At 43.8% G+C, this 21,738-nt stretch overlaps 1 protein-coding gene across 1 annotated transcript in view; it reads left to right on the forward strand.

Moving 5' to 3' along the window:
• The window catches only part of LOC100951655 (guanylate cyclase 2G-like), a 45,369-nt gene that overhangs the window by 17,664 nt on the left and 5,967 nt on the right, over window positions 1-21,738 (forward strand). The window contains exons 11-17 of the mRNA XM_012803678.1: window positions 116-220; window positions 741-812; window positions 8,265-8,433; window positions 10,004-10,159; window positions 15,971-16,148; window positions 19,658-19,798; window positions 20,642-20,834. Coding sequence (XP_012659132.1) covers window positions 116-220; window positions 741-812; window positions 8,265-8,433; window positions 10,004-10,159; window positions 15,971-16,148; window positions 19,658-19,798; window positions 20,642-20,834 — 1,014 coding nt within the window. The remainder of the gene's footprint in view (window positions 1-115; window positions 221-740; window positions 813-8,264; window positions 8,434-10,003; window positions 10,160-15,970; window positions 16,149-19,657; window positions 19,799-20,641; window positions 20,835-21,738) is intronic.

Here is a 21,738-nt window from a genome sequence, read left to right on the forward strand (position 1 = left end):
CTTATTGCACAAGATCTTTGCAAGAATTAACTGAAAATATGTAAAACACTCAGCACTGTCCTTGACATGAAGACACCGTCTATACACAAGCTATTGTGACCATTATTATTTCCAGATGTGTGAATTAAGGCACGAGAACATTGTTCACTTCTTTGGCGTTTGCACAGAATCACCTAACATCTGCATTGTCAACCAGTATTGCAAAAAAGGAAGTCTTAAGGTAAGCAAAATAGTCACTCTTACCTCAGCTAATAAAGGACCTTATCAATGCTTGCTCCTGTTCATCCAAGGACTGTTTCTCTCTGGTCTAATTGTGAGACTTGAATTATCTTGTGGAACCACCTGCTTTTAGGGATCAGACTACCTGCAGAGCGGCCCAGTGTCTGGTTTCTTTTGTTCTGGGTGGAAACTATCTGAGCTTGGTTTCTTCTAAGATGTCACTCTTGAATTACGATGTTCCTGGGCCCATCCTACCCATGGTATGTGAACAGCTTTATGTCAGGAATGAGGAAGTGTTTGTAAAACTCCAAACTACTTACTTTTTCAATATTGAGTCAGGCTGTGGTATCTCCTGGGAAGATTTCTAGTTACCAGGTTTAGTGGGGAGTTTATTTTTGCCTCACACTGTATTGGTTCTGGCTAAGAATATCAGATATATTGGAGTCAGATCTGCTCTCTGTATGAAGCTCACTGTTTCAGGTTGAGTTGCTGGTGATATTTTGAATACTTGTGTTTTTCAGGATGTTTTGAGAAGCTCTGATCATGCAATGGATTGGATATTCAAAATCTCCTTTGCATATGACATAGTCAGTGTGAGTATAACATCAACCTAATTGAAGAGTAAATATGATAGTGTTTTTGAGTTGGTGTATGTCTTGAATGAAATTGAGCTGTAATCTTTCCTGAAAATTCTAGCTCTCTTCAGATCTCTTCTTCAAATTGATTCCAGCTCTAAAAACTACCATGTCGATCAGATTTTTCTATTCTTTTCTTCTTCCCTGATTACAACAAATATAGAGAGAAGAAAATATTTTATACTAAAGTTGGAATGGCTGATAGGCTTACCTGATCAGGAAAGAGTAGCGTATTTACATTTTAGGGTAAAACTTTTAACCTAATCTAATCTGTAGACCATAATTACTAGAACATAAGTGGAGCTGAGCAGCAGGGTTCCTAATACCCCTTCTTGCTCCTTAGTCCCTCATTCCCTCCCCCAGAAAATGGGGACCAGTGTCACACTAACCACAAAGCTGCTGACTTAAGAGGTGGGCTAGGGCTGCAAATGTGAGGTTTGTAAGTAGGCCGAATCTTTACTTTGGGCACATGGAATTGTGGTGGCTGCAAAAAGAGGAAGAAAATAACATAATAATAAAGTATTATAGTACCTACTTTGGGCCAGGAACTTTCTAGTACCTTATTACTTTTTTTAATTCTCATGAAAAATAATACAAGGTAGATCTATTGTTACTTCTTTTTCACAGGTAAGAACATGAGGAGCAGAAAGCTCACATAACTTGTCCAAAGTCTCACTAAGTAGCAGAGGTAGGATTCAAACCTAGGTGATTTGTGTCTTATATCCTTCCCCACAATGCTGTGCTGCTTCTTAGTAGCAAGAAGTAGAGATTGCTTTTGTGTTTTGCAATAGGGAGAAGTCAATCTCATGTCTAGGAGCCCATTTGGGGATGTCAGGGCAACTGAGAAGGAGGTGGAGGGAAGCCAGTTCCTATCACCATGAAGGTTGGGGGGATGCTGGAAGGTAGTAGCTGGATCAGAGACCAACATGACACATTGTCTCAAAGCACCACTGCCTAGGCATGCAGCGGGCAACGAGGGAGGGAGACGGCAGGAGAGGGTGGTGTTATATGGGCCAGAATCGTAAGCCTGCTTTCTTCCACCCGGGCTAAACCCAGCTATTACGTCTAAGCTTGCTGCTGATACTTTTCACATCAGAAAGGACCAAACCAATGACCTGGGGGTGGGTCTTGCTCTATATGTGAGCAGTGCATCCGCAGCAGGGTCAGGGCTGATTGTCAACTATCAATCGTCCAAACATCAGCCAGCAGATGCCTGCCTGGAAGAGCCTGGGCATGGTGAGGGTGAGGGCTACAGGGGTGAGTCATAACCTCTGCCCTCCTGGAGCATCGGCCCCTGGCCTATTGAGCTGGCTTTGCCAGACCACTTCCCCTCTGGGTAGGGAGAATGAAGAGCTTTCCACCCTCAAGGATTTTGTTGCTCTTTGTTTCTAGGGAGCTGAGTCTTACAGCCTGGTGAGTCTTTGATTTCCTAGGCTTTAGTGGGAAACCAGCATACTGTTACCAAGCAAGGCAGACAGAAATCTCTCTGGGCCAACCTTGGGCCACCGTCACTGTTATTATTTCATTAGAACTTTATTAAGCTTCTTTTAAGGGTTTACCCAGCTCTGGTCACTTTCGTGGGAAGATGAGGGTTTGTTTCCAGCTCCGAATGGCTTAAAATCTACCTAGAAAAAAAGAAAACAAAACCGTCTGAGGTCTGAAATACGTATGCATAAAGTTCCTTAAGTGGCAGAGGGATGACCTCACAGGGGTCCTTTCCCACTCTGGGGTCTTCTCTCCTTCCCTTTACCTGCGGTTCCCTTCCCTTCCCACCAAGCCCAGAGAAGTGCTCTGGACTCAGATTATGTGTCTCCTGCCCCCAGAAACACAGCTAACATCATTTACATTACACGTGAAGAGCAAGCTAGCCAGGATGTACTTACCAACATGAATGACTCACAGGTTTGGTCTTTTCCCTATGGACAATTGGTTTTCAAGAAGCATTAACCCAAAGGTTTTTCTGGAGAAATGCTGGGCAGGTGAGCATGGCCCCTTGAAGGGGAAAATCTCCCTGGTGGTCATTACCTGTTCTAGGTCACTGAGTTTGTGCCATACTCCATACTAGGAGAACAGAGGGCAGCTTGTCATCTCACAATGGTGGGATCACTGCCTCCTGAAATGCAACCTGCATGTTGTGTGCTTGTGTAAGGAAGTCACCAATAATACAGTGGGCTAGGCCAAGGCACATGTAGGTACTCTGAGGCTGATTTACTCTGCCAACATTCTTTGAAGGGGACTGGGAGTAACAGGAAATGTACTATCACCTCTTAGAGTCTTGCCCTGGGCTTGGGCACTGAGCCATCCTCTGTGGGTCAGACTGTGCTTTTGGTTGTCACATACCAACCATAAAAACAAGTCTTCTCCCTGAGTCTATTTGACCAGCACTGCTGCTGTGCCAGGTAGCAGAGAGATTCTGAGATGCTGGAGACTTTCCAAGCTAACACACATAATCTGAGCACTTAATTGGAGTCCGACCCAATTCTGGGCCTGGCAGCACAGAGGACTGAGGCGCCTTGTCCTATCCCCAGGTAGCTCAACCCTGCGAGTCAGGATGGGCCTTCCTTTCTAGGTAGAGAAGTCTTGAGGAATGAAAAGGATGAAAAATAGTTTGACATAGAAACTGGGGATTTTGAAGCCTGACTCTACCGCTTAGTGTCCAGGTGACCTCAACCCTCTGAGCCTTAGTTTTCCTGTATGTGAAAATAGAGATGACATCAGTACCACCTCATAGGGTTGTGTGAAGACTAAGGTATGTAAAATGCGTAGTTCTATGCCTACCCCCTAACCCAAGTCTAATAAATGTTAATTGTTAGTATTATTAGTAATAACAGGATTACCATTAATACAATTATAGGTAACTCCATGACTAGTACTAAAAGAAGTACATTTTCTTATTTTAATTCCTCTAACAAGCCTACAGGGTAAGTCTGCACTGTCCAACTAAGATAGCCTTGGCCACATGTAGCTACTGGGCACTAATATCCCAATCCAGTCCAAATGGAGATGTGCTGTGTCAAGTTTAGACCAGATGTTTTAGACTTAGTAAAAAAACAAAAGGAAAAAAATTTCCAACAAATATATATGTATATTGGATATATATATATGGATGTATATATATATATGTATATATGTATACACATACACACACATACACACACACACACACATATATATATGGATAGAGTGCCATGGCATCACAGCTCACAGCAACCTCAAACTTGGGCTTAAGCGATTCTCTTGCCTCAGCCTCCCAAGTAGCTGGGACAACAGGTGCCTGCCACAATGCCTGCTATTTTTTGGTTGTAGTTGTCATTGTTGTTTGGCAGGCCTGGGTTGGATTTGAACCCACCAGCTCTGGTGTACGTGGCTAGTGCCCTAGCCACTGAGCTATAGGCACTGAGCCTTGACTAATATTTTTATGTTGATTACATGTTGGAAATGGTAAGATTTCTGAACACTTTGAGTAAAATATATTATTAAAATTAATTTCTCTTTTTTTTTGAGACAGAGTCTTAAGCTGTTGCCTGGGTAGAGTGCCATGGCATCATCATAGCTCACAGCAACTTCCAACTCTTGGCTCAAACTATTCTCTTGCCTCAGTTTTTTCTATTTTTAGTAGAGATGAGGTCTCACTTTTTGCTCAGGCTCGTCTTGAACCCACCAGCTTCGGCGTATGTGGTCGGCGTCTTACTCACTGAGCTATGGGCACCGACCCTTAAAATTAATTTTAAGTGTTTAGCTTTTTTAACACAGCTATTAAAACATTTAAAAATGTGGCTTGCTTTATGTTTCTATGGGACAATGATTTTAATTATAAATTAATTCCATTGTTAATTTTTTTACTCCATTCGTAATATTAGTATATAGTCCATTTTTGAGAGGAATAAAGTGAGGCTTAGCTTAGCTAGGGGAAGTCACCTGCCCGACTGGTGAGAGGCAGATTCCGATTTGTAGCCAGCTTAAAGATTTTCCTTCCCCGCTGTACTTGTCTCTACTAAGTATCAGAGAGCACAGATGGGGGACCCAGAGGCAGGAGCCCCACTGGCCACCTGGGAATTTCTAGTAGGGCAAGAAACATTGCTAGCAGATGGGTGGTAGAACTGCCGAGAGCGCACAAAACCTGATTTGGAAATCATGAGTCCTCTCGTGGTCCTATTTGCTCTCTGACAATATGCGTAAAGATCATACCTTTCCATTTGGATAGAAAATAGCGACACCCATGCCGTCTCTCGGAGAGGACTTCACACCCAGGATTCTGGGCATCCCTGAGAGTGTCATTCTGCCCTCACGGCCTGAGCTCCGGTAACATCTCAGAATGTAAAATAGCTCATGCCTGGGGTGGACCTGGTGCTAGCTAAGGCAGGAAGAAAGCAGAGGACCGTGTGTGTGTCAGGGACAGTCTTGCTGAATGGAGAGGTCTCTGTGAGATCAGAGATCTGGGTTGGACACTGGTCTCACCAGATTTCAAACTTGGACCGCAGCCTGTTGGCGCCTTGCTGGAGAAATTCCAGAGGCCACCTTAGCCAGGTCGCTCTGGGTCCGGTTGGATGGGCTGCAGTTCCACAATGAGATTCACATTTACCATCTCTAAAATCAACATGCCACGCTGATAGCAGCTGGGCAGTGGGAGAGACCGGGTGGGGTGGATGTGTATCTGGGGCAGTGGGTGAGATGGGGTGGGGCAGATGTGTATCTGCTCCCCTGGAGGTTTCCTTATTGCTTTCCATATTTCTGATGCAATCTTGGCCTCAGGGCTCTGGCTTAAGTGGGATAGTGACTCAGCTGGTCAGCACAGGGAGGAAGAGGTGGGTCACTGAGCTGGTGCACGAGAGGCCCAAAGCCCCTGCTTCTGGGAACAGTAGTCCTCTCAGGATGCCCTCCTCACTTTCCCCCTCTCTGTGACCAGTGCCTCGCAGTAGCCACGCCCACCCATGACTTCACTGCCCCTTCTCAGCTGGGTTGGAGACTCACTGGAACCAGTCAGGCTGTAGTGGTGTAATCGTGCCAGGGAATAAAGGGTGCCGGGACCCCCCATCCCTCCTCCTCCCACACGATCCTCCACTGTCACCAGGGCACAGAAAACAGTGAAATCTTTTGGTTTAGATGAAGCTGGGCTTAAGAGGCAATCCAATCTAGATTGATATCCCAGCTCTGGCTCTGATTTCTTGGGGTCAATGTAAAACCTATAATTTCCTTATTGTGAAATGGACAATGAGAATATGAGCCTGTTTCAGAAAAGGCTAAATTTGGTAATTAGTATTTTGCACAATGCCCAGTACCAAGTAAGAACCCCCCAAAGGTTTCTTGTTATTTATTTGCTCACCGCAGACACATCATAGCATGGATGTCCATGTCACCATGTGGCTAAAAAGAAGTTCTCAATCATTTCTCACCTCTGCAGGTCCCAGGCTTCTTTCATACACAAAGGGACATCAGGGCAGTCAGTCAGGGCACTGACTGGGAATCAGACTGCAGAAGTCTGAGTCCAGCTCACCCCTGGCCAGCTGTGTGACCTGGGGCTGGTTCATTTCTCTGTTCTCCTTTTTCTCACGAGGAAAATGAGGTTGATGGTAACAGCATCTACTTCTATAGGGTCACAAGGTGGGATTAAATGAGTTAGTTTAAGTCAGGGAGCTAGATTGGGACCTGATGTGAGGTTAGAATTATACACTTAAAAATAAAAATTTAATAAGACCCTTGAGAAAAGCTCTGTTATTTTTCACTCTTGCTCTGAAACCTCTTGGCTGAGGCAGCTCAGGTTACCTAGGGGGACACAGGCAAGGGCTTGGTGCAGAGCCCTGGGCCCGTGAAAGGCTGAGGCTCTCAAACTAACTGTTTTGCAAATGAACCATTCATAGATTCAGATTACAGATACAGAGAGCTTTTATGTCAGTACCTAAAAGTCCAAGAAACTGGAAATGTGGAATAAATATTATTTAAATGGCTTCTCTGTGAAGTCATCAAGGAAGATAAAAACCACACAATTGGTTTGGTCCCATCTGCTGGCACTTTCTGGTTTACTCTGAAAAGCATTCGGCCCTTTCCTCTTTACCTTCATTTCCCTTCTTCAGCATCTGCCTTTGGAAACTTCTCAGGGATAAAAGAAGTTGTTTCTCATGTTTAAATAGGACAGTTCTTATTTTCCAAAGTAATTTCTTCTCCTGACAGTCCTCCACAAATATTTCTTTTCTTCCTCAACTCCAGGCCTTTCTTTAAGCCCCTCCCTGCCCTTGGAAACCCCCCCTTCCAGGCCCCCATCTCTCTGCTATGTGAGAATCAGCTCTGCCTTGATGACCCAGCATCTTTGGAAGGTATTCCTGGATGCAGCACCGTTGCCTCCATTCTGATCACGTTCCTGCTTCCTGTCCTTTGCACCTGTGCTTGGCTCGTACCATAGTCATCTGTAGCTAACGTAGGTGCTTGTGTTTGGGCCCCGGCATTGTGTTTTTGTTTTTAAGGTCCCCGAGTGATTCTCATGTGCAGCTAAGGCTGGGAACAACTGACCAGGACAGGTCTTGTCAGACTGCGTGTGCGCAAGAATTGCCTGGGACTCTTGTCCTGATCCAGTAGGTCTGGGGGCGGGGGCGGCCCGAGGGTCTGCATTTCTGTCAAGCTCCCATGTGGAGCCCAGGCCATCATCTAAGCAGCAGGGGTCTAGGTAGTCCCATCTCACAGATGGAAAAAATCAAGGTCCAGTGAGGTGAAGCCAGATTTATATTTGTGTTTTCTGACTAGATCTTTCTGCCCTCTTTGTGAACAATAATGATAGGATGGGACTCCTGAGAACACACTGGATGCCACAAGAATTTTTCAGTAGTTCTCATTTTTCCTGAGAAGTACATGTAATAGTTTATAATGTGTAGGCAATAAAGTAATAGTCTTAATTACTTGGCGTTGTCTCTGTATCACTGGTCTCTAAGATATTTATGCATTTATCCCATGTGTGCAAGTTTTTCATTCTCACTTGCATTGGGTATTTATTTGTTTTCACTCGCATTATCACACGTAATCTCCACAACCGCACTGTGAGTAAGCCTATTTCTTACTTCCGTTTTGGTAAGAAGAATGAAGTTTATAGGGATAAAGTAACTTGGCCTCTGCTGAGTGGTAGAGCTGGGGTGTGAACTCAGGAACCTGACCCTTAGGAGGTATTTATTTTAAACCATCTTTGCCTTGTTGGGCTCCACAATAAAGAGCCAGAAATACTAGTTTTCTCCATTTTGAGTGTCCCTGCTCAGGGTGACTCACGGACAAGAGGCTGTGCTGGTGGCTCTTGAACAGATGAACAGAGAGATGGGCATGTGCCCTGTCCTGGGTTTGTGTCTCTGGCCCCTGTCCCTCTGCCTTGGTTCCTGCCAATAGTGTCACTGGCACGTGGTCTGCCTCATCTGCTCCTTGTCCCCCCTGCAGGGCATGCTGTTCCTCCACAGGAGCCCCCTGGGGTCCCACGGCAACCTGAAGCCTTCCAACTGCCTGGTGGATGGTCGGATGCAGGTGAAGCTGATGGGATTTGGGCTGTGGGAACTCAAGTACGGCCAGACACACAGAACCTTCGATGAGAAAACTACCGACCCCTCAGGTAGTCAATAGCAGATCAGTAGCTGTCGGAGGGGGGTCAGGGATCCTTGCCCATCTTTCTCTCTGATGCTCACTTGGCTGGGTACCCACAGGTAGGTCTTGCCCTGGAGCCCGTGAGGTGATGTCTGGGTAAGAGACTGGTTCTCGTCCCTGTGCGGCCTGGCCACCTGCCACAACCTTTGCCCCCCTTTTCAGTCCTCTATGTTCCTTCCTGCTCTCACCTTACCTTCTCTGTGTAGAACGTAGGCTCTGCCAGACACTTTAGAGATAACCGAGTTCCAGAGTTCTGGGTCTCCCCGGTGACCTCTCCCATATGATTGAATCAGAATATCTGAAGACTGAAGGTAGGGACTTGACATCAGGTTTTATTTTATTTTACTTATTTATTTTTTGAGACCAGGTCTTGCTCTGTTGCCCAGGCTGAAGTGATCTTCCCACCTCAGCCTCCCAAGTAGTTGGGATCACAGGTATGCACCACCACACCCGGTTAATTAATTTTTTTTTTTTTTTTGGTAGAATTGGGGTTTCATTGTGTTTACCAGACTGGTCTTGAACTCCTGGCCTCAAGTGACCCTCCTGCCTACCTTAGCTTCCCAAAGTGCTGGGATTGTAGACTTGAGCCACCCCACTGGCATTATTGTTTTCAAAATGCTCCCAAGTGATTCTGACATGCATCTCAAGATAAGCTCCACGGTCTCAAGTCCAAACCTCCTTTACATATAAGCAAACTGGGGCTTGGTGATCCTTCCTACTTGTCCAAAGTTACCTGAATGGCTTTGAGTCTCATCTCCTCATATTCAGCCTGATACTCCTGGCCCTGACTCCCATCCTTGCTGGGTCAAGATGTCACCAGAGCTTCTCTGGGTAAATGTGGGGAGCTTTCTGTACCATGTCCTAGGCTGGTGTCTCAGAGAAAGACTGGGGAGAAGCTTTGAAGACCTGCCAGTAGCCATTCCTAGTTCCCCATTCTCTTATATATATAAAAATATATATATATTTTAATGATTATAACCAATAATCATACATATAAGCGTATAGACATCACTGCAAAAAAAGAAGGTAGATACATAAGATACTCAGAATAGATAACTCCATAGAGACGGAAGCAGATTGGTGGTTACCGAGGGCTGGGGTAGAGAAACCAGGGAGAAACTGCTCAGTGGGTTAGAACTTTGTTTGGGTGGGATGGAAGTATTTTAGAACTAGATAGAGGTGATGGTTGCACAGCACTGTGAATGTGCTAAATGCCATTAAATCCTTTAAAATGGTTAATTTTATATAGCGTACATTTTATATTGTATAAATCATACTTTAATGAATTATATTTTTAAAATATAGGCAATGCAGAAAAGAAAAAGGTACTTGCAAATACCTGTAATTCCACAGTTCTGAGGAAACCACTCAGCACGCTGGGGCACGTCCTTCCTGGTGGTTTTCTCCATGTTCCCGCACACAGACCCCCTACCTGCTCTCCATCAGACACCATCAGGCCCCCCAAGAATGAAGGGGTGACTTCTCCTGTCTCTCCCAGCAGCAGTCTCACTTCATGTGGACGTCTCCTTGCTTGGCAGAGCTCTACTGGACGGCACCAGAGCTGCTGCGGCTCCCAGAGTCACCCTGGTCGGGCACCCCCAAAGGAGACGTTTACAGCTTCGCCATTCTGATGCGGGAGCTGATCCACCACCCTGACCACGGGCCCTTTGATGACCTCCAGGAGGCACCAGATGGTAAAGGGGGGCAGTTGGCTTTTGTCATGTGAACTGGCTTGGAGATGTTTGTTTTTATTAATTGTTTGACCCATTTACAACTTATTCCATTCTTATGTTTTCATTTTAAAATTTATTGTTTTTCTTGTAATTAGAAAATAGCTATTTTGGTAACCCCCCCAAATCAAGGGACTCAGAATCAGGTAACTCATTGTATTACAATATAGCCAGAGTGACCTTATTAGAAAAAGAGCCAGATTATATCACTTCTCTACTCAAAATCCTTCCCTGGCTTCCCCATCAGGGAAGTGAAAACTGAGCCCCTCCCGTGGCCTCTAACTACCTAACCTGTGTCTGGCTCTGTTAGTTTCCTAGGGCTGCCATGACAACTAGCACAAACACGGTGGCTTGAAACGACAGAAATTTATTCTCTTGCTGTTCTGGAGGCCAGAAGTCCAAAATCAAGGTGCTAGCAAGGCTCAGCTCTCTCCAGAAACTCCAGACAAAAGCCCATCCTTTGCTGGTTCCGCTTCTGGGGCCCCCAGCATTCCCAGGCTTGTGGCCGCTGGCCCAGTCTCTTGCTCTATCTTCATTCGTGTTGCTTTTCTGCGTTCTGTTTCTTCTGTATCTTCTGTGTGTTTCTTCTAAGGATGCTTGTCATTGGCTTTGGGGCCCACCTAAATAATCCAAAATGATCTCCTTGACCCCAAATCCTTAACTTAATATTTGCATATCCCTTTTACATCCCCTTTTTCAAATAAGGTAACATTCACAGATTCTGGGCATGAGGACATGGACACACAGGAGAACCTCTATACGTTGATCACTCAACAAACTGGTCAACAGTAGAGGTGGTCACCATAAGGAGCTAGACTGACTATACCATTACTGCACATGGTGCATGTCTGTACTATGAAAATTAGGTCAAGTAAAGGAGGTGGTCAATGCAGGGGTGGTCAACTGTGGAGGTTCTACTATATTTGTTTGGGGTCCACTCTTCAGCCCACTCTACTGTCTTAATGCCATCTCCACAGTTCACTCCCTTCAGTTGTACTGGCCACTTTTATACGCTCCAACATGCCAGACAGATTCTTACCCCAGCCCCTTTGCACATGCTGTTCCCTCCTCATGGATGTCTTTCCCCACATATATTGCTATATACACATTTGCCTTGTTTTTTCTTTAAAGACTGCAAAACTTTTCACTGTAGGACTATGCCACACGCTGTTAATTAATACACATTTAGACTGTTTCCTATTATTTGCTATTACAAATTGCTGCAATGAGCAGCCTTGTGTCTTCACACACACAGCTGAATGTCTCTTCTTAAGGGTTTCTAGCTGTAAAGTTGAAGAGATCTATATATTTTAAATATATTTGAAATTCTTGATGAATACTGTCCAGTTGTCCCCTTACAAAGGATATATTCAGGCTTGGTTCTGCTGGGTTTTTGCTCTTAACAAATGCTGACACCTGGACCACAGCCCCAGAGTCTGGTGGTCTGGGTGCTGCCTAGGCACTGGGGTTTTACAGGATCCCACGGGAGCCTAACACGCAGCAGCCTGGACAGAGAACAAGGCCAAGAGACAAACCCAGCTTGCCTTTCTCTCTTGATTTTGTTCCTTTTCTTGCCTTGCCTATCATTTCTAGCCCACTCCCAGCAACCTGTATCTTGAGTCTCAGCTTTAGATTATTATCCATTTCCTGGAGACTTCTTAAGTCAGGCTCTTCTGTGACTTTATGCAGATGCTTTGAAACAGGTTCCAGTTTCTAATTTATAGTTAAATGAAGCAGAGGTAGACTATCTAAAAAGGCTGACTCAAAATCCAGGTGCATCTGACTGTTAAACCAAACAAGTGTACAAATATTTCCAGAGTGAGCCTGGGCAGGAGTGGGCCTATAATCCCTAAGCCCCACTACCAATGGATTGTGCCAGTTGGGGTCTGTGGGGACGGGGGATGAGGGAAGACTGTGGACAATCAATCAATATATTTTACGAAATTAAATGAGAGCCAGTCACGTGGGAGTATACGTCCACAAGATTGCCACTAGGAAAAGGACAATGTGTACCTAATTTATGAAGAAACATGTTCCTTCCATTAACACCTCATGAAGTTTTCATGCTCCCTAGAAACAGACTTGTACTGGGGACTGAATAAATACTACCTCTTTGCACCTGCCAGACCAGTGGTTCCCAGACTGGAGAAGACATAAGGTCCACCTGGAGGCTGATTCAAGCACAGAACTGCTGGGTCCCACCCTTGGGTTTCTGCAGCCATAGGTCTGAGAACATGTCCCTCTGTCAGTTTCCCAGGGGATACTCATGTGCCACAGTTTGAGAAGCCCTGGACTTTGTCCTTGTGTCTGTGGAGCAGTGGCAGCGGCCTCACCTGGGAACTTGACAGAAATGCACATTTTTAAGCTCCACTCCAGATCTGCTTTGTGGGTAACTGTGGGGGTGAGCCCAGAAATCTGGGTTCAGCAAGCCCCCCCAGGCAGTCCTGACACATGTGGCCAAAGACGGTGAATGAATGTGCTACCGTGGCAAGTAGATGTAATGGTTACGGGATGGGAACAGCTGGCTACACGGTAGGAGATAGGACACGTGTTCTCTGAGTGCAGACCCATCGTTTGAACTTACAAAGTTTTGAATCATTTTATTGGTCCTTTCCTGGCGTTTCTTAGAGCTAAACAAAGGACAGCAGAAGGTGCCGTAGTGATTCTTCAGTTACTCGTTTGGGAACCACTGTTGTCCCAATGGACTTCATTTGGGCAGTAAAATACAATTTCCCAGAGTACTTTTTTTTTTTTTTAGGTCCACTAAACTTTGTCAGAAGGCCTGCAGTCCTGGAGAACAGCGAGAGCAGCTTCTCCAAGACTGTTCCTTCTTCCACCTCCAAAAGTGACTTAACCTGACTTGACCTGACTTCTACACAGTTTGACTCATGCAAGTTCAAAGCAAAAACCCCTATCTTAAACAACAACAATCAGCGTAACCCATGACCCATAATAAACAGTAATCAGCATAACCCATGACTCAAAACAACATTTCTGATTCAAAAGTTAATCTCCTAAATCGATAGCCCTGAACTACTCAACATATACACCTCTAGGCCAAAGCTGGGTTCAAACAAGAATGGGAGATTTGAGGTGAAGGTCGCCGAGGACCTAAGCAGCCAGACCAGCTATGTCCTGTCAGCTCTAGCCGCCTGACTACAGAGTACTTTTTTTTTTTCTTGTTTGGGATTCATCGAGGGTACAAAGAATTAGGTTATGCTGATTGCATTTGTTAGATAAGGTCCCTCTTATAATTGTGTCCCACCCCCATACACCGTGACCCCCTCCCCTCCCTCTTCCCCACTCCCCCCTTGCTCATTCCCCTACCCACCCCCTTGAATTAGCTCATCTGCTGCCTTCATATTAGAATAGAGTACACTGGATTCTGGCTTCTCCATTCTCGTGATGCAGAGTACTTTTTAATGTACGTTCTTTCAGAATATTTTTAGGCATTTAAACTATATATTAAACAAGAGCATATTTTAAATACTTTTTGTAAACTATTTTTTGTGATATTAACTAACCGTCATATTTCATTCAGATTTTCTTAATTTCTGCCTAACATCTTTCTGTCCCCAGATCCCCTCCAGGTGCCGCATTACATTTAGTCATCCTGCCTCTGTAAACTTCTCTGGGAAAATTTCTCAGAGGGAGATTGTCATCCTCATCACATCGCACGGAGGGCACACGCCATCCACTTGATGTTGACCTCGATTACCCGACTGAGGACCTGTGTGTCCGTTTCTCCACTGTAAAGTCACTCTTGATTTCCCTCCACACTGTGCCCCATGGCAGAAGTCACCCCGAAGCCTACACGTACAGGGTGGGGTGCTCGGCTCCCCTCCCTGAGGAAAGAGGAGGTTATTCGGCATTCTTCCCTCTGGGAGATTTGTCTACTCTGCCTATATATTTATTTCTTTGATTATTTATTCATAGCAGTACGGACTCATGGATGCTTATTTTATCTGTTGAGTTATGATCTAATAGTGCTTTTTAAACTTTGTTGCTCAAATAACTGGTTCTAAGGGCATTCACTTTCAAATGGCCTCTGTCTCTTTGCCATGCAGCCAACCCTGTGGTGGTTTGCTGAGTCTTGTCTTCCATTACTTCTTAATTCCTGATATGATAAGATGCTCCAGGCTCCTCTTGCGTCTCCTCTGCCCCGGGGCTAGAAGCTGCTGACTCCTCTGATTTCTGTTTTGGAGGATGGTGTTAGAAAACAAGAACTGACCCTGGGTATGCTCAGTGCTCCTGGGGTGTTGCTGCAAAGAAACACGTGTGTTTACTAACCCACATGCGTACACATGTCAATGATTACATTCAAGCATGCACGCACGCATATATATCTACATCTACATTAAACTAAATGCGGGTTCATATTTGTACCTCCAGATCCAATGTATTGCCAGCCTGGTTCAGTTAGCCTCTCCTCTACGTCTCTTTCACCTCCATCTCCAGCAGGAGGATCCTGGCTCACCACTATCCTACCATCCTACACCTATTTATTTTATTTATTTATCCCCCCACCATCTACCACCATCCATTTACTCGCTCAGTCTCAGTATATATGTTACAGTGGTTTCAGACTTGTTAACTCGTGGGCCCCAACTAGAGTACATGATTATAAACAGATTTTTTTGTTGTTGTTTTCTGGAAACAGGGTCTTGTTCTTTCGCCCTGGCTAGAGTGCACTGGTATCATTATGGCTCCCTAGAGCCTCGATCTCCTAGGCTCTAATAATCCTCCTGCCTCAGCCTCCCAAGTAGCTGGGACAACAGGTGTGGGCCACGGCACCTGCTACGAGTAATAGTTCCTTTTGTCATTTCTCTTATGGTCTCTCCTCATTTCACTAGTGATGTAGGTTAGCCCCTTTTTCCGTTTGTCCCCTTCATCAGGTCAAACGTTCGTAACACAGTCAGAGTCTGTTCTCAACTGCTGGAACTCTATCTCAGGGTTGTCTAATTTCCTAACTGATAGTTTGCATCCTTAAGGCTTACCCTTTGTGCTGCAAAGCTCTGTGGCATGTGGCAGAAACTTAGTGCTGTATATCCACCACCGTGGCGTTGTAGAGAATAGATTCCCCATGCTGAAATCAGATCCCTCACTTTATCTATTTGACCCTCTCTCCTCCCCAAGCTCTTGGCAACCTCTCATCTCTTTTCTGTCTTGATAATTTTGCCTTTTCTAGAATGTCATGTAAACAGAATGAAACTCTTCAGACTAGTCTAACTGAGTAATATGCATTTAAGATTTATCCATGGTATAGCACCCCCAGTATTTTCATACCAACACATGTCTACATTATTCTCAAACTATTATTTGTTACAACATCTGGTTAAGCAGGATCTTTAATAAATATCAGTAGAAGCCACTGAGGAAATGAAAGTAGATTTACAAAATTGGACAGAGAAACAGGACACGATGGTAACATTTCTTATTTGTTAAAATGGCTTTTCTGTAACAATTTATATGGAATGCAAAATTATGTAAAGCACCCTTTGGAGATTTCCAGCACCAAATGCTTATACATCCCTGAAGTCATATGGAGGTCTGATGTGTCACCTCAAGAAAAGTTCTATTTTAAAATCTCAGTTTAAATACAGAATTTTTTATTTTCTAAGAGCGTTCAGAATAATTTTGTTACAATATCCAGATATCTTTGGAATATCAATCTATTCTACTTATATTAAAACTTAGTTTATAAACTTAAGGGTACAATTGCCACCTAAAGTGAACTATAGTAAAACTCAGACATTTACTCAAAATGGATTTCAGAAATTATCAACCGGATCAAAGACCCCACAGCGTCAGTTCCGCTGCGACCCTCCCTGTCGGAGGAGAAGAGCAATGAACAGATTGTGGCCATGGTGATGGCGTGTTGGGACGAATCTCCAGAGAAAAGGCCCACTTTCCTGTCCATCAAGAAAACTTTACGAGAAGCCAGTCCCAAAGGGTGAGTTAGATGCGTAACAGACATTTCTCTTAATCATGTAACCATTAGAATGTTAGAATTTATGGCCGTGATTGGTTCTGTGGGACTCATCCCCTTCATTTCTCCATTCCTTCACTCTCATTCATGCATTCATCATATACTCGGTGCCTGCCACATACGAAGCCTTGTGCTCCTTTCTGGTTGAAGTGAAGTACAAAATCATCCCTTTATTTTGTACACATCACAAAAATGGATTTGATATTACTAATCCTCCTGCCTTCTTCATCCATTCCAGACATCATTAAACAATCCAGGCCCAGGGAGTTACGGTATGGCCTTGGCATCAGCTTCAAATCAGCATTCCCAGGGTCATGACTAACAAAGGGGATTAAAAATTACTTACCACCCTTGGAATAGGTATAACTTAAAACATATATGCAAGATCAGATGATGATATGTCGTTGGGTTCATCTCTAGATTCTCTATTCTATTCCAAAGATCTAGGTCTCTATTTTTGTGCCAGTACCATGCTGTTTTGATCACTATAGACTTGCAGTATAACCTGAAATCTGGCAACACGATGCCTCCAGATTTGTTTTTATTTCTAAGAATTGTATTGGCTATTCAGATTTTTTTCTGATTTCATATGAGAGGAAGTACCATTTTTTTCAAGTTCTTTAAAGTATGACATTGGTGCTTTTATGGGGACTGCATTAAATCTGTAGATTGTTTTGAGTAGTATGCATATTTTAACAATATTGATTTTTCCCAAACATGAGCATTGTGTGTTCTTCTATTTGTTAACATCTTCTGCTATTTCTATTCTCAAGGTTTCATAGTTCTCTTTATAGAGATCTTTCACAGCCTTTGTTAGATATAGTCCTAGGTATTTCATCTTCTTTGGCACTACTTTAAAAGGAATAGAGTCTTTGATTTTATTCTCAGCTTGACTGTTGTTGGCATATATGAAGGTTACTGATTTGAGGGTATTGATTTTGTATCCCGAGACACTATTATATTCCTTGATCACATCTAAGAGCTTTATGGTTGAGTCTCTGAGATTTTTCAGATATAAGACCATGTCATCTGCAAAGAGCAAGAGTTTGACTTCCTTTGTTCCCATTTGAATTCCCTTAATCTCCTTCTCTTGCCTGATTGCGATGGCTAGGACTTCCAGTACTATGTTGAATAGCAGTGGTAACAATGGGCATCCTTGTCTAGTTCCAGATCTGAGTGGAAATGCTTTCAGTTTTACTCCATTCAATATAATCTTTGATAACCCAAACAAAAACATGCACTGGAAAAGAGAATCTCTATTTAACAAATAGTGCTGGGAGAACTGGTTAGCCACTTGTAGGAGACTAAAACTGGACCCACACCTCTCACCATTGACAAAAATTGATTCTCACTGGATAAAAGATTTAAATTTAAGACATGAGACAATAAAAATTCTAGAAGACAGTGCAGGGAAAGGCTTAAAAATATTGGCCTGGAAAAATATTTTATGAGGAAGACCTCCCTGGCTATTGTAGCAACACCAAAAATAAATAACTGGAATTTGATCAAGCTAAAAAGCTTCTGCACGCTAAGGTTACTACAACCAAAGGCAGCAGACAACCTGAAGAATGGGAAAGAAAAATGAAGATTTTTGCCTGTTATGAATCTGACAAAGGTCTGATTACTAGACTCTATAGAGAACTCAAATTAATCAATGAGAAAAGAGCAAACAACCCCTTTTCTATGTGGGCAAGAAACTTGAACAGGAACTTCTCTGAAGATGACAGATGAATGGCCAACAAATACGTGAAAAAATGCTCATCATTTTTAATCATCAAAGACATGCAAGTTGAAACGACTTTGAGATATCACCTAACTCCAGTAAGATTAGCCCAAATCATAATGATGCTGACATGGATGTGGAGAGAAGGGAACACTTCTACACCCCTGGTGGGATTGCAAACTAATACCTTTATGGAAAGAAGTATGAAGAATTCTCAAAGAACAAAAGTTGAACTTCCATTCGATCCTGCAATCCCATTAGTAGGTATCTACCCAGAAGAACAAAAATCATTTTACCACAAAGACATTTACAGCAGAATGTGTATTGCAGTTCAATTCATAGCTACCAACTGGGGGAAGCAACCCAAACCCCCATTAGCCCATGAATGGATTAACAAATTGTGGTATATATATACCATGGAGACTTTATACCTTTTATGTTTACCTGGATGGAATTGGACCACATTCTTCTTAGTAAAGTGTCTCAAGAATGGAAAAAAAGTATCTGATGTACTCAATATTGATATGAAACCAATATATAAATACATATTCATACGAATGATAAGACACAAATACAGTCTAGCAACAGGGAGAGGTGAGGGGGTAGGGGTAGGGGCAGGAGGGAGGGTAATTGGTGGCAGGAAAGAGAGCATTTTGTGAGATCTCACCCAATGTGTACAATGTGAGGGTAATTAACACCACCCCTGGGTGAGGGGCTCTCCTACAACTTGAATTTTACCTTGAAAGTGAGAACAATCTATCCTAAAATCGTGTTCCTCATACTAATTTGAAATAAAAAAAACATCATGCATGCCTTTCAATCAACTTTCTCCATAGAAGCTTTCTTCACACCAGGATAATTGTATCATTTTTTGACATATGAATATATGAAGACACTGCCATGTTAGTGTTGTGTTGGTAGAAAGAGTTCCTGGGCTGAGAGTCAGGTGTCTACTCCTGATGTGGCCACTTAGTTATGCATTCTTAACAAAACAGCCCCATATTCTGAGTTTTTCAGATCATAGTAGTTTTGAAAAATTTAAAACTTTTTAGTATTACTTTTAAAATTGACAAGTGAAATACCGTTTATATTTGTAATGTACAATGTAATGTTTTGATTGATGTATACTTTGTGGAATGTAAAGCAAGCTACTTAGCATAATTACATCTCAAGTTGGTCGATAGTCCTGACTTTATACTCAGCAAATATGGTCCCTGTGTTAAGACAAGTCTGTTTTCCTATGTGAACACATGAGGAATATAAATCAGGTGTCTGAAGGCCCTTCTAAAACAAAAACTACAGGATCTGAAAGTATCCCTTACATTGGACAAGAATGACTGTCATCCAATCTGCATTTTTAGTGGGATGGAGAATATTGGAGAGGTGGGGGAAGGGGAGTTAAGGTCACCATTTGCAGGTGCCAGACACAGTCCTGGATACTTTGCACACATTACCTCACTAAAATCCTCAGATAAACTGGTGAGGTGGGTAGGTGTTATTATCCCTATTTTCTGGATAAGTCAACAGAGGCTCTGGGACATGAAGGGTGGAGTTCACAGAGGTGGTGAAGGGCAGGCTCTGCCCTGCCAGGGCCTCATTGCCATGGTCAGTTCCCTGCTGTCCACTGTCAGGCCTTCAGTAGGAAACCTTAAGGGTGAGACATGGCTTCTTGGAATGTGTACTTGGAAGTTGTGTTCCACTGTACCCTAGGTTCTTGGAAGAAGATGTTAATGTCTGGGTTCTTTTAAAGCCACATGAGCATGCTGGACAGCATGGTGAGCAAGCTGGAAGTGTATGCCAGTCACCTGGAGGAAGCGGTGGCAGAGAGGACCAGCCAGCTGATGGCAGAGAAGAGGAAGGTGGAGAAGCTTCTGTCCACCATGTTGCCCAGGTATTTTAAAGCATTGGGAACCTCCATAAAGAAGTCTAAGGAGAGGCCCTACATGGAGGGATTATTTCCATGGTTCTTTCCCTAAGAGGATGCCATGGTCTTCTAAAAAGGGATCTAGCATTTTGTATGTAATTTAGTACAGCCTGTAAAGGGAAACAGAGGCAACCCCCTCTGGCCCCGCCCTGAATCCAGTGGGAATAAAGAGAATGTTAAGTAGGTCTTTAACCTGGGAGTGGATACTGCAACAGGAGAGAAGCCACTAGATGGCGCTCTAGATTCACGAGTCCGACTAGGCACTAACCATGCAGTATTTCAGATGTCACAGTCCAATACCGGCCCATGACTTCAGATTAAAGCACTGTTTCATTTTTGGCTTTGTTTTCACCTATGCACGCCTTCAACACTTGGTAGATGCATTTGCTGTTAAAATTCTTGTGCACTTCCTGGCGTGTCCTGACGAAAGAAACAGATGAAGGGATTTTTAATGTGCAATTTGTCGATTGTCATAACATTTAATATGTGGATTGGTGAGTGATTACATCTGCTCCCATATCTACAGACCAAGTCTTTACAATCGAACTCTATAACCAATATATACAGGGAGAAAGTCCTTTCTGTTAAAGGAGTTTATGTGACTGGCTTCCCCCTCCTCACCCTCCCCTCCCCCCAATAAATGTATCCACCAACTAAAATATCTTGGAAAATGGAGCTAGAGAAATGGATGTCAAAATAATTCCTCTAGATAATGGGCCTTGTTAACCAAAATCTCAGCCACTGAAGCAAAAGGACTGATAAGGGCAACTATAAGATTCTGTTCAAAAATGGGTCTTTCTCTGGTTTCAGCTTCATTGGAGCACAACTCATAGCTGGAAAGTCTGTGGAACCAGAACATTTTGAGTCCGTGACCATCTTTTTCTCTGACATCGTGGGATTCACAAAACTGTGTTCGCTCAGCTCCCCCCTGCAGGTTGTGAAGCTCCTCAATGACCTGTACAGTTTATTCGATCACATCATTGAGGCCTACGATGTGTACAAGGTGAGCCACCTGCTCGCGGCTGGGCAGGCGCGTGCGTCCCGTCTGCTGCCTCCAGGGCGTGACTGAGGACTGATCCCACCCCAGACATCCGCCAGCAGGAAGGGTCCTTTTCAGTCCGTGTCACTTCATGGCAGAAAGTCAATATTTTATTTCTGTTTGTCTTCTTGGAAAAGGTCTCGGTTAGTCACAGAGGTATGCATTCGGAAGCATCCCTAGTTGTTTCCTCTGTTTTCTTCCTTCATGGTAAACACTTCTCTCAAAGAGGCATTGATCTTCTGCTGGCTAATTCCCTCCTGAATACATTTCCTTCAGATTCAGAGAGGCTCATATTTATTCTCCTTTCGAGGTTGTCTTTGGATCTCGTGTGGGTCTGACTTCTGTTATCACAATCCTTAACAATGCAGGGCAAATACGGACCCCAAGGTTAGACTATCAGACTAAAGGGAGGGCAGCGACACACACCTGCCTCGTGCTCCCCTGGCAGGCATGTGAATATGGCCACCTAGAGGAAAGCATAATTTTTGGTGGGAAGGAGTAAAAATAGTAATAATCTGGCTTCATTCAAGTGGTGGTGGTGACGGCTGCTCTGTGTGTTTTCAGACTCTTTAGACGGGGTCAGATCATGAGCCCACCAAGGTACCATAAGCCTTGGTGCTCACACATTTCTGGTCGGCAGCCACAAGTGCCCCAGCTCTGACCATAGTCCCAGGGCTCTGCCTCCACCTGTAGTCCCAGGGGCCAGTGAGATTTGGGGGACAGTGTGGTCATATCTTGGTGACACAATGACACATCCTCAATGATTATCCCCAGAGTCCCCCACAAATGATGTCTCTGTTTGAGGGTGAAAGAAAGGATGGTTTGGATAACCTTTAAAAGAAGATCACATAGCCGCCCCCCCAAACTA

This window comes from Otolemur garnettii, unplaced genomic scaffold (assembly GCF_000181295.1).
Source record: "Otolemur garnettii isolate 467f Iridium unplaced genomic scaffold, OtoGar3 scaffold00021, whole genome shotgun sequence".
Taxonomy (NCBI): Eukaryota; Metazoa; Chordata; class Mammalia; order Primates; family Galagidae; genus Otolemur; species Otolemur garnettii.